Consider the following 12,410-nt stretch of genomic DNA (forward strand, 5'->3'; position numbering starts at 1 on the left):
GTTTTGGGCCGGGGTTTCTCTGTTAGCCACTGGCTGAGGATGCTCTTGTGGAGTCAGGTGCATCCATACAGTCAACATGTAAAATATGGTGAATGGTGAGGACCCAGAGACCACCCTTGACAGCTTCTGCAGCAGGCAGGTAGGCTGTGCCTCTCTCTGGGGCACAGAATGCAGCCTCACACAGGAGCTGGTAGCAGTCACTTGAATGTGAATACATTCCACTGGAACTATGGTGCTATGGGTTTGAGTGTCTTCAGTCTTTGGTTCTTTTTCTCCTTTCTTGCCTTGCAGCACATGATTGCTGATACAAGGCCAACAAATGCTGAAAGTTTCTTTTATACTCATGAACCATCATAGGTTAATAAATACAGTGGTCTTCCCCTCCCCAGAGTATTCAGGCCTTTCTGATGCCTTCAATAATCCCATTACTACAACTAGCTCTTGAACAGTGATGGCATCAGTCTAACACACTGCTCCATGAAGGTGCTTCTAGAAGACTTTTATTTCAAGTATCCTGGTTGAGTGCTTTCACATTTTCTGGTAAAGATGTGGCTGCAAACAATAGCTTTATGGTGCTTTTTGAACAGAAGCTCCTTAAAGTGTACAATTACCACAGAGAGTGTCCAATAGTGTCCAGCCACTAGCTCTGACCCAACCAGTATAGAACTGCCTCAGCTTCTACACAGGTTTTTCCTTTGTACCCTGCAGAAACCAAGACTAGTTCTGCTGGCTTTACCACAGTGCATTTGTTTGTCTGTGCTGACTGTGTTAGTGACTCTTGTCTTCGGTCAGCCTTACTTTTGCCTTTGACTGCCTCAGATTTTTGTTAGTAAGGTTGGGAGAAGTACATGGATTCTCCCAAACCAGGGCTGTAGTTGTTGTGAGACATGCTGTAGACTATCCTAGTTGGAGAAACAAAGACTAGTGATGCCAACCTTTTGGTTATGCTGGCTTTTAAATCATGTTTAGAAGATGTGCGTGTTCTGAGCAAACACGCGTTGGGGAGGGTAGCTCCCATCATTTGTTCTCTGAATGAACTTTCTGATCATATCCAGAGCTATGAGCTGTGATTGTTAACATGAGGTGCTTACCGTTCAATGGATTTCATAGTGACTTTTTACATTAGACATATCGAAACAGAAGTTGTTCAGGTTCACCAAAGAACAAGTGGCCTTACCTGCCTCTATCTGCTGCTGCTCTAGCCCAAGTTCCCTGGGGACTGGCTCTGAGACAGGGGCTAACACACTCTGTGATGATAGTGCTTAGTTGAGGGCTCAGTCCAGTTGATGTCAGCTGTGGTGGATGTCTGCATGAAGACTTAGTCCCTTTCCAGATAGTAGAAATGAAATACCTGGGCTGTGCTAAGAGTAGAAATAGCCATGAAAAGCTGGGATTTCAGTGTCTTTGTACCTTTCAGATAGGTTTGGAGTTCCCTGTCATTTGACCTCCTGGGAAAACAGGAGGAAAAGAGGGGTCCTAACTGCAACCCTGGAATGGACTTTAGTTAGTTCCAAATTTGTCTTTCCTAGCAGCAATGCTTGAGTCTGTGCTGGCTAGCCTGTGACTGAGTCTGAGCCATCCATTTCAGTTCCTTCATCCAGGAATTGACAGGGTTTAGGAGGCCACCACGTGGAAAAGTCAATCGAAGGCTGCTTTCTGCACTGAAGGGGCTGGTGTAATTGACATCAACTGTAGCACCGAGCTTAGGCTTGGCATCTTCTTATACCTGCTGTGCATTGGCTGCAGTGCCTGTCTTTTAAACAGAAACTTCCAACTAGGCCTTAAATTAGTTAATCTAGGTTAATTTTCTTGCATTTCTTTCTTTGGAATCTAAACCATGTTTTTAACTCATCAAATAGGATTGATAAGAGCATTTTTCCGGGACAGAGGGGGATTGGAAATCAAATGATGAATAATGCAATTGTCAATAAACCTCTGTATTTTGTTACTTCACTGTGTGCTGCAGATGTCTGCTTTTATTCATCAGTCGGTTCCTAGGTCAGTGTAGAAACACCGGTGAGTTTTGTTATCCCAATTGGAAAGATTGCACAAATATCTTCTGGCCTCTGCACTGAGAGTGTGCTTTGGAGATGGGGTGTCCAGCTCATAGGACAAGCACCTTTGATCCCTACAAAGGAATGAGAGGGGATGGTAGCGTGGGCAGGCAGTTGAGGTTGGGGCCTTTTCGTGAGCACCATTCCAGGTGTACTGGAGTAATTTTGAGCTTCCCTACTGAGAGAGAGGTGGCTTCGGGAGGGAGTTCAGTCTTGGGCCATAAAAGAGGTTAAAGGGCTGGAGCATCTTTCTAGGAGGATGGGCTGAGGGAGCCAGGGCTGCTCAGCCTGGAGGAGACTCAGGGAGACCTCCCTGGGGTGGTGAGACCTGCTGGAGGGTGCGAGGACAGAGGAGCCAGGCTCTGCTCTGGATGAGGAGCAACGGGCACAAATCGCACCACACAAGATTCCACCTGAACACAAGGAAGCACTTTTTTACTGTGAAGGACATCAAACACCAGGACAGGTTGTAGAGTCTCCATCTGTGGAGATGCTCAAGCTCCGATCAGTCACAATCCTGGACAACCTGCTCCGGCTGACCCTGCTTGAGTAGAGGGTGTTGGACCAGATGAGCTCAGGAGGTCACCACCAAACTAAAGGGAGTCTGATCTTGGAGTTCAATGACTCTCACCCCACCCCCAAATTTCTGCTGCACCAGACTCCAACACAGAGGTTTAATTGTCTGTGGTGTGAAATGAATTCACAGCCTTACTTGAAAGTTGGAATACCTTGCTCTCTGAGCACGTTCTCTCCAGTGAATCAGTTCATAACTGGATGCTGCCCTTGCCTCAACTGCTTTCAATCTACAGTGTTTATATGAAATGCAACTTGAGCAGAGCTGTTCTTTCTCTTAAGACTGTGTAATAATTTATATAAATCATTCACGTCAGCATTCCCTGTGCTTGGCTATTAAAGTTTACTTCATTCTTCAAGCATCCTCTGTGCTTTTGTAAACTCTGTGTGAGTCCATGTGAGCATTTTGCATAGTCCAGAAGGCAGCTGGCTGAGTAAAATAAGCCTACGGCATTTGTGAGTAAAGAGCCTCCTGGTTTAAAGGACAGAATTCCGGATTAAAACCTTTTATGCTTTTGAAGGCAAATGAACAGGCTTGGCTTATGGAAGCATTTCTAGTAAGGTAATAGGCAATTAAGCCTGGCTTGTGTGCAAAAGGTAATCAGCATGATTAATTCTGTCTCCTGCCTAAAGCATGGTGATGGTGTCACTTGCGTGGATATGTAATTAGTGAGAGCTGCATGCTTATCTGGAAGAGTGGAACCCTGGTCTGGGGGTTAGCAAGGGCTGACGTATAGGGTTCTCGTGATGGAGATGAGCAGCAGAGCAGGCAGGCACAGCTCCTGTGGGCAGTGCTGGTGCCAGATTGGGAAGCAGCTCTCCAATGGCTTATGAACAAGTTTCAGCTGGGTCCATTGTACTCACTGTAGTGTTGTTCTTGAAGTGCTGCCTCATGCAGGTTTCTGCGTGCTGGAGAATACCCAAGAACCACACGGAAACCACTTCCCACTTGTCTGCCAGGCATAGCAAAGTGGAAATGTTAACTTCCTGTGGACAATTCCCTTCAAGATTCCCTTCACAGACATTTAAAAGACACAGGGTAAAAGCCTACTTTGAAGTAGAAGTGATCAGTGCTGTGCCTGGCAGCTGTCACTGTTCTCATACAGCCAAGGTTCAGCTGACAGAGCCCTCGTCCCCTGCTCCATCACCAAAGAGTGGTGCTGCATCTGCAGGGCCTCTGTCCTGCTCCACACCTGCTCCCTTTCTTGTTCTGTTCAGTGTTCCACCCTAGAAATTCAAAGGAGCAATTAGTGGCCAAAAGGAGACAGTTCTTCCTGTACACATACACTACTACAGCTGCGTCTTTGCCCTGCCCCTCGCCTTTTGCCAAAAACTACAGCCACCAGCAGCTCAATAGTAGGTAAGACCACTACACGCTGTGGCAGTAGTGTAGTTCTCTTTTTATGCAGTCCCATTTTTATGTCGGGGGAACTGCTGGAATACACACCCAACAGCTGTTAGATCAATAAAAGCAAGTTGGTGATGCCAGGCTATTCTTTACCTCTTACCACGCTTACCTGTCTCTTGTCCACAACATTAAGGCTAATGGAGGCAGCAATGCATGCTATGGTGTTTGCCAACATAAAGATCATCACCTGTTGCCAGCGCCACAGGGGAATCTTTAATTCACTAGAAAAGGCCAAAACAGGATAGAACAACCAGTCACCTGAAGATGTTTAAGGCCCCTCTTGCAGCATTAGGTTGCAAATACATTGATTTCTGTTCACACCACTCCACTCAAGAACTGTTGATTGATGTCTTTGCTTGAAAAATAAGCATCAGCATTCCCACCTGGACTGTGTTCCTAGAATGTGTCCCACGATCAGATTCGAAAGGCCAACTCCAACCATCTGCACAGAAGTCGCAAGCCCCATTGCTGTCCCTAAGGTTGCTTGGGGGACCACAAGAGGTATGGATGGCCACATACTAGCCTGCAGGGAGGAATGAGAAGAGGAATCACAGCTTTATTTGAAGCTGTAAGATGGTCATTGGTTTAAAAAGGAATTATTCCCACTAAATAAACATTTATACTTTCTCTTCAAAACTTCTGGTATTTATACCTCCCAACCTATTGCCTGGTTCTAGACTGTTCCCGATTTTTTCAAGCAGCTTGAGACAGCACAGACAACAAATGCTGTTTGAAACGGGAATAACCGGACTCCAGATTGCTTAAGGGGAGTTAGACCTAATGACTTAGCTCATAAGAATCAAAGGACATTCAGGTATTACATTCAAGGTAAAAAAGCACTAAGAAAAGCACAGATAGATTAATGCTTCATGCTGTACCAAATGGTCCCTTACTCTGCTTTGCATTTTGTTCCATATTCTTTGGGGTTATTTGTTACTAACCAGTCTGCAGGACTTGGGAGCCAGTGACTTCAAACTGTGGCTGCTAAACCTGCTCATCCAGACACCAGATCAGTGACACGGGCCACCCAGAAGGGAGGAGCACAGCCCCAAAACACCCAAATGCAGCAGAAGAGTTGTGAACTTACAGCAGCGAAGGAGTAAGTAATCCCCAACCAGACAGTGGAAACTAACGGAGGCACAAACGTAAATGCCAGGAGAGCGAAGACTGGCAGAGTCAGTGCAGCACAGCCAACAGCAAAGACGCCTCTCAGTCCAATATAGTCCTGTTAAAGGAAACAGAGGCCTCTTACAAGGGACGCCAGCCTCCCACAGGCCCTGGTGACAGGAGTGGCTGTGCAGACTGCACTGGAGTGACTGGCAGTGACATGTCATTTCCTAGCTGCCGATATTTTAGTAGGCTATTACTAGTTCCTCTTGTGTCCTCCTGAACTGAGGCTGAAACACTTGTCAGAGAATCAGTGTCCACTATTCATGTGAAATGGCAGCTTTAATAAAGGGGAAGAAACCCCCACCATTATGCCCTGACAGTTAGGGAAATAAGGAAAAAAAAGAGTTTGACAAAACAGGGACTGATGACATGCAGGTCATCCTTCCCATCTACATGCAAAGCTTATTCTGATCCTTTCTGTTCCAGTCTCAGACTTCCCAAAACATACCACACTTCCCATGCTTTAATCCTAGCAGAGCACAATTAGGGACAGAGGGAAAAACAGGTTAACATTATTTCTTGTAAATTAATTCAGAATAAAGTGCCTCTTGCAGTTTGCAAGGAATTAAAGGACTGCTGTTCAGCAACAACAGGCTAAATTTTGGTTAAGGAGGCTGTAACAAAGACATTTCAGAAAGTCAGCAAGCACTTCTGGGTTTGGGTACTCACAATTAATATGCCAACTGCTGCAGAGAGAACAAGGGAGCTGTCATACACTGCCCCAGCAATATAAGCGGCCTCCTGCTGACTGTAACCAGAGTATTTATCCTGGATAAACTTGCTAAAAATAAAGGGGGGGGGGGGGGGGATAATTAGGATTCTTGATCTGGTTATTTTGTCAAAAAGTCAGCCTGAGCACAAACATATGGACAGGAAGGGTTTTAATGTGCACACTTGTAAACAAGTTTGATTCCATCTGGTTTGTAGGGCCAAGCCTTTGTTGTTCTGTTTTCTTTTTAACTGGTGTACCCCAGTAAAGCTGGTGCTTAAATGGCCATTTTCAAGATGCTTCTGCAAGTGCAGAGTAGAACTGCAGGTTAAAGCTGGGCACATGTTCGATTACATCAGCACAGCTCAGGAGCAGTGATTTGCTGTCACCTGTCCAAAACACACAGATGGCTTTTGTACATTCTCTCTGAAGAGGCAGAAATCATTATCAATCTAGGGGTGAGGATGCTGAAGGGCAGGAAAAAGAGTTAGAAATAACCCAACAGCAAAGATCAGCATTTAAATTGAACACCTGCACTTCAGAAGTATTAAGATTCCCCACCTTGGCATCTTTTAAGGTTAGAGCAGAGAGCATCCAAACCAAGTTGTGTTTTCATTGTCACAAGTAAGCCTTCCTCCTTCATTAAGGGTGTGCAAAAATGGTGTTAAAACTTTCTGTAACATTATAGAACTTACAGTCATACAGCTGCCACAGCTTAGAAAGATCAGAGTAAGCATTACTTAGCTACTAAAAGCATTACTTAGCTTACTAAAAACATTGGTGTGTTATCAGCAGTGTTCTCAGACTAAAGCCAAAAACACAGCACTGCACCAGCTACTAGGAAGGAGAAAAACAACAGTTACAGCTGAATCCAGGACACTAGTTTATTTAGAGATCTTGCAGCTACTTAAACCTGGTTTGGCCACTTGCATGGCTGCTTACCCTTCATACCACTAAGCCTCTAGACCTCTGCTGGCAGCAGAGTTTATAAAACAAGACACTGTTCCCTGAAAGTTTACTGCAGCAGAAGTCACCACGCCTGTGGCCTTGGGACCATTATTTTCCCACCTGGGAAGCAGCAAGCATTTTTTGCCAGTGTTAAACGTGACTCCTGGTGCCTGAACTTTGCTCCACAGGGAGGAAAAACCCCGAAATCTGCAGCTTAGCAGAACTGCAGAAATGTGGACTCTGTGTGATCAATGGAGACTGTTCACAGTGACAGTGAAAGGGCAGCTGTCTCCTCAGGCCTGGATATCTTTGCATCTCGAGTGTCTTTATTTTACTGGTAAGAGGTCACTTGTACGTGTGATATGACAATGGTGATGACGTTTCTTCACTCCTAATTTCATTGTGGCTTGCTATACGTCACTCATGAAATACTAGCAAAATAATGTTCTTCTTTTTATGGCAGGCCTTTGCTAATATAAAAGTTAATGCTCAGTAGGGATACAAGCCACATCATCCACAAACAGGAGAAAAGCAGCAAAATGACAAGCCTATGGCAGAGCCACAGGACAGAAGCAGGAGTCCCAGTTTAGTCAGGCAGGTTGCTGCTTTGTTCTAAGCAAATGAAGGTATAAAAAAGGAAGTACAAAAACCTTGCACTGGGACACAAAGGCTTCCTCACCTGCAAACCCTGACTGATGCCAACTTAACTTTGTTCCAACCACAGCAGACAATGTGCAGGAACTCCAGGACAGAACTGCCCCAGGCCTGTGAAGCAAACACACCCACCCTGCTCCATAGACAGCCACTTCCTTGGACTATCAGAAAGGTAAAATATCTACGGCTATGATTTAAATAAAGGATTTCTTCCCCTTCTCCCAAATGTTCTAATCCTCCATTGGCAGTGTTCCAAGCTTTAAATATTGGTTGAATCATTTCCCTTTAAGTTATTTTTGCTTTCCTTTAGAAACCTCCCTCATCTTTGAAGGGAATGAAAGGTCAAAGCACTCTCCTGTCTTTGACTAGGTGCTGAAGTCATCTTTCTCTGTGCTTCATGACTGCAAGGAACATGCATACTACCCCCATATTTCCCAGTTAGTGAAAAATCAAGGGCCTGCAAAGGCTTTGATGGGCGAGACTACAGTCATAGAGCAATACCTGGCGTCTGCCACAAAGGGAAAGACCCCATTATAGAAGAACATGATGGTGAGGACCAGGAGCCAGTAGCAGAGGTGAAGTCGCTTGATGTCCTGAATCCGCTGCAAAGAGAAGATGTGCCCTCACTCACCAGGAAACAGTCTTCAGCTTCACACTAATGTCACTTTCTGCCAGCCATTGAAGGTCACAAAAAACGTAAGAAGTAACAGCAGGTAAAAGGGAATTGAAAGACAGCTTACGTACATTTGAGTAAAATTTAGCATGTGCTGACTCCCAAAGCACTCCTTAGTCAACAGTACTCAGTAAACAAAACGAAACAAAAGGTTTCTTCCCAGTTTTATAAAGGTTATGACTGCAAGAGACTGTTTTGCAGCCTACTGCAAAACTTCAGTGAAACATAGTTGAAAGATACAGGACAAACAGGAATCACAAGCCTAAGCTACAGAAACCAGTAAAAACTATATCATGAGAAGGAAGCTAAGAGATTTAAGTGCCATAAAGATTGCAACCTACTGCCTGTAATGCTTGTTGCTAGATAGAAGAATGCAGTGAGGAATGGGAGATAAGAGCTGGCAAAAGACAGTTCAGCACTGACCAGATCAGCTATTTTCTATCATGGATCCTTTGAGCCAGAAAGCACTTCCCAAGGGAGGCTGCTTTCTAGTTTTATGTATAAAATCCTCCTCTGAGCCACCTACAATCAAGAAGTAACTGGCTCAGAAAAGTAATGCCATTTAGAGTGGTAACTCAGCTCTCTGAAGACTGCAAATACACAGTCTCCAAACAGAAAACTGACACTTGTTTGGTAGCTTGCAGGTGCAATAACCTCAGCTTTACCTGAAGAACTGCTCTGCAAGGTTTAACCAGTGTAAATGCCCTCTCCTGGCCAGGAGCAGCTTCACTACAGCTTTCCCTGCACTGCAAAAGCAATGCTCCCACACCCCAGGCTTTCACAGATCGAGATGGAAAAGCTGTCTGTGCAACACTTACCACGTTTTTGGATTCCTAAAAGCCCAGTTGCTTCATGCCCACTTTATCTAGTACACTGACTGTGAGGGCTGAAACAAAACCAAGCACACAGAGCAGGGTACCTGGAAAAAGCAGAGAGGTGTTAGAAATTCCTGAGTGTGGAGGCACCAATGAAGAGAACATCACTGCATACAGAAAAGTAACAGGAAAAACTAGAAAATAATGCACCTCCTCCTGCTAACTTCACCATCCCTTTCAGGCACTTCTCGTAAGTGGACAGAACAGGCTAGCCTCAAGTCCAAAAAACAAAAGGCCAAAGCACCAGAGAAACTCACCTCCCCAGAGTGTCCACTGTATTCCAAATCTTGACTCAAACTGCTGGGTGAAGAAGAAGTTGAGGACACTCCCAAGTCGTGAGAAAGACAAAGTCAGTCCAAATGCCAGTGCCAGTTCCTTCCCCTTGAACCAGAAGGCTGTGATACGATTCTGCACAACTTGAAGACAAAATTCCTCTTGTGAACAGACAGAAGTGGTCAAGAGCATTGCACAGGAGCAACAAACACACTCTCAAGTCAGAGTGCTTGAGAGGGGGTAAGAGACCTCTACACATTCCAAGTGGAGGCATTACTTGTCAACTCCACAGTCCATTTTAAAATGTGCTAAATGATGCTGGGACATGGGAGGTGAACTTACCCCTCAAACAAGGCAAGCAAAAATAACCCCAGAGGCATAGCAGTCCCATCAGTCCCCACCTCTGGGAGAAGGACTAACCTATTAGAGGGGAAGACTTTTAAAATTTCAGCACACATTAGATCCATGCAACCCTTCAAGAAGCAGTGTTCTGTTAGCAACATAGCACCTGGTACAGAGCAGGTGAAGCTGACTGGTAGGACAAGGGTTTAGGAGGCAAAATACAAATGTATCATGACCACCCTTCAGTGAGGTGCAATTAAGAAATGTGAATTCCTTACTAGTAAGTGACCCATTCCCAGAGCCGAAGAGCAGTCTTCCTGTTAGCATCATTGGTAGGAGGTATGGCGACCCCTTGAAATGTGCGCCTAAAGCAAAGACTGATGATCCCAGCACGGTCAGAAGAGAGAAAACAAAGACACCCACTAGGGAGAAACAGAAGAAAAAAATAACTACACAAACCTCAACAGACATGCTGAGATAACGACAAAAGCATTCTGCGTTAAAAAGCAAAAGAGTAACCTCAGAACACACCAGAGTACCTGTGGGCTTCCATCAGTTTACCTCATTATTTTAATTTTCTGAAGACAGGTCTCTTTATGAAATTACCTGGGAATCCTCAAAATACTGACGTTGTTATTATGGTGGAAGGGTCGAGAGGCAGGGTGAGACAGACGACTCTGAACTCTCTGGAGTCCCTGTTCCTGTCCTGATTTTCACTACAGACTATGGCCTAGAGCAAGCCATCTCCTTCCCCGTGCGTCTGTCTTCTCATCTGTAGGATGTTTACCACAGTGACACAGAGACAGAGCACAACTGCATTTGCTGGGGCTGAGATTTATGGCACATGCCAGAACAAATGTCAGAGCAGGGAACAGACACTGCTTTATCAGTTTATCCCATAGAAAACTGATAATGCTATTCCCTGTTAATGCGCCTGTCAGAGGAAAGCACATTTACTGCACTGCTATGCAAATTCACGTAAGTCAGTGGTGAAATGGTGAAAATGTCTTGGTTGCCCTGGGGAGCTATTAAACTAACAGTCACATGCTTCACAGAACCGTCCCTCCTCTCCCATCCCTCTGTGAACTTATTGACGTGGAACCTTTGATCACCCCTTTGAATTGAAAGAACAGCCTGAAATCCCACTTCAGTATAAGAATAAACTAATCAGTCCACACAACTTACATCGATTTCCTAGTTTATCAATCAGGAATCCAGCCAGAATAACCACTACTGCATTTCTAGGAGAAAACAAGAACAGAAACATTGGTGTCTTGTTGCTGGGAAGCAACTGGCTTTGTTGCTACCCCACCCCTCAAAGCAAGAGAAAAGCGACTTACGTCCAAGCATAGATTGCATACAACAAGTTGTATTGTGCAGGTGTCATTCCCAAGCCTTCGATGCAGCCGAGTGTGCTGTTATGCCCAGTACTGTTCCCGTGGGTTCCATTGGGGCAGGTCAAGTTCTGCGTAACAAGCCACAGAGCCTTTGGTAGGCAGCAGACACAGATGAAAACCCAGTGTCCCTTTAAAAATGAAGTTAAAGTCTTGCCTACTAGACTTCTATTCCTCCTAGTCAGTTCCCACTTCTACAACCAGGAACTAGAGGACTCGTGTCCTCCCCCAGGCAGCCAGCCCTTACCGAACGAGAAATGAACAGCCACCAGCACAGTACATCTTCCTTTCCCCTTCCTGTGGCAGCACTGTCAGGGGCTCAGCACTTTCAGACACGCTCCAGTCCACAAGACAAGCCAGGAGGCTGCACCACGAGGTTTATCTGATCCCTCAGTATCTTGGCTATAGCTTAGCTTGATCTGACTCTTTATTATGTACTGTAATGTCTTAAGCAGTGTGTAAATATGAAAATTATCAGTAGCCCATATTAATTCACAGCTATAAAACATCTGCTGAACAGTAGGAAACTGGTAGTCCTGGCATGGTTTAGTAACGTTGAGTTTGCTACTGAAAAGCCACATCTCCTCAACACCACCTGATCAGGAAAAAAAACCTAGAGCTTCCACTACTAAAAATCTACCTGCATTAGGAAATGGACACCAGGTCTTCCACACCAGCAGGCACAAGGTTAACCTTGTGAATAAGCAGAAGGACAGCGTGACATTAACCACATGACTTTCATACCTATCTACAAACCCCTCAGATCTGCTGTTGTAGAAATGTCCGAGGCTGTGGGGAAATGCTTCTCTAGAACCACTGCAAGCACAGTCATGGATGCTCTGACTACCACTGTATCACTTGTGTAGCAGGTGGAGGCTAAACTCACCAGAGTTAAAATATGAGAGTGTCAACAGCTATAAACACTGTTTGCCCAGTACCTAGCACAGAAAAACATGGCTTGGCTGTGCTATGCTATACAATTATCTAGGTAACAAAATATGAAAGAACCTTTCATTTATTCCATAAATAAATGACTCTTCTCCCACAGACCTACAGAAGTTGTAGAAGATCAAGGAATAAACGCTGACCTATTTTTCTCTTTTTACAGTGTTTTCAATGACAAACTGCACCAGATTTAGCCTGGAGTTCACTGACTAAATGTAACGGTTAACGGCAAGGTCGATGTATTTCTGCCCTTGCTGCTGAAGCAGCAGCTGTGCCAGCAGAGGGCACACGCGAGTAGAATCATCAAGACGAAACGCGGTAATGCGCTAAATGACCCAAGTAAGAATGTGTCAAGTTTTGAGGAATTCAGGCAAGAACTTCGGAACTCTGGC

The 12,410-nt window shown here is 44.9% G+C and overlaps 1 protein-coding gene across 1 annotated transcript in view; it reads right to left on the bottom strand.

The window, feature by feature from the left end:
* Window positions 1-3,740: 3,740 nt before the first annotated feature.
* LOC104411798 (major facilitator superfamily domain-containing protein 1-like) overlaps window positions 3,741-12,410 on the bottom strand; it is a gene marked incomplete at its 5' end in the record, with an annotated part of 9,246 nt that continues 576 nt past the window's right edge. The window contains 11 exon segments of the mRNA XM_010022316.1: window positions 3,741-3,854; window positions 4,145-4,256; window positions 4,419-4,558; window positions 5,123-5,260; window positions 5,875-5,986; window positions 8,018-8,118; window positions 9,008-9,108; window positions 9,322-9,480; window positions 9,958-10,101; window positions 10,865-10,920; window positions 11,020-11,144. Coding sequence (XP_010020618.1) covers window positions 3,741-3,854; window positions 4,145-4,256; window positions 4,419-4,558; window positions 5,123-5,260; window positions 5,875-5,986; window positions 8,018-8,118; window positions 9,008-9,108; window positions 9,322-9,480; window positions 9,958-10,101; window positions 10,865-10,920; window positions 11,020-11,144 — 1,302 coding nt within the window.

Source organism: Nestor notabilis, unplaced genomic scaffold, assembly GCF_000696875.1.
Source record: "Nestor notabilis isolate BGI_N333 unplaced genomic scaffold, ASM69687v1 scaffold14089, whole genome shotgun sequence".
NCBI classification, from domain to species: Eukaryota; Metazoa; Chordata; class Aves; order Psittaciformes; family Psittacidae; genus Nestor; species Nestor notabilis.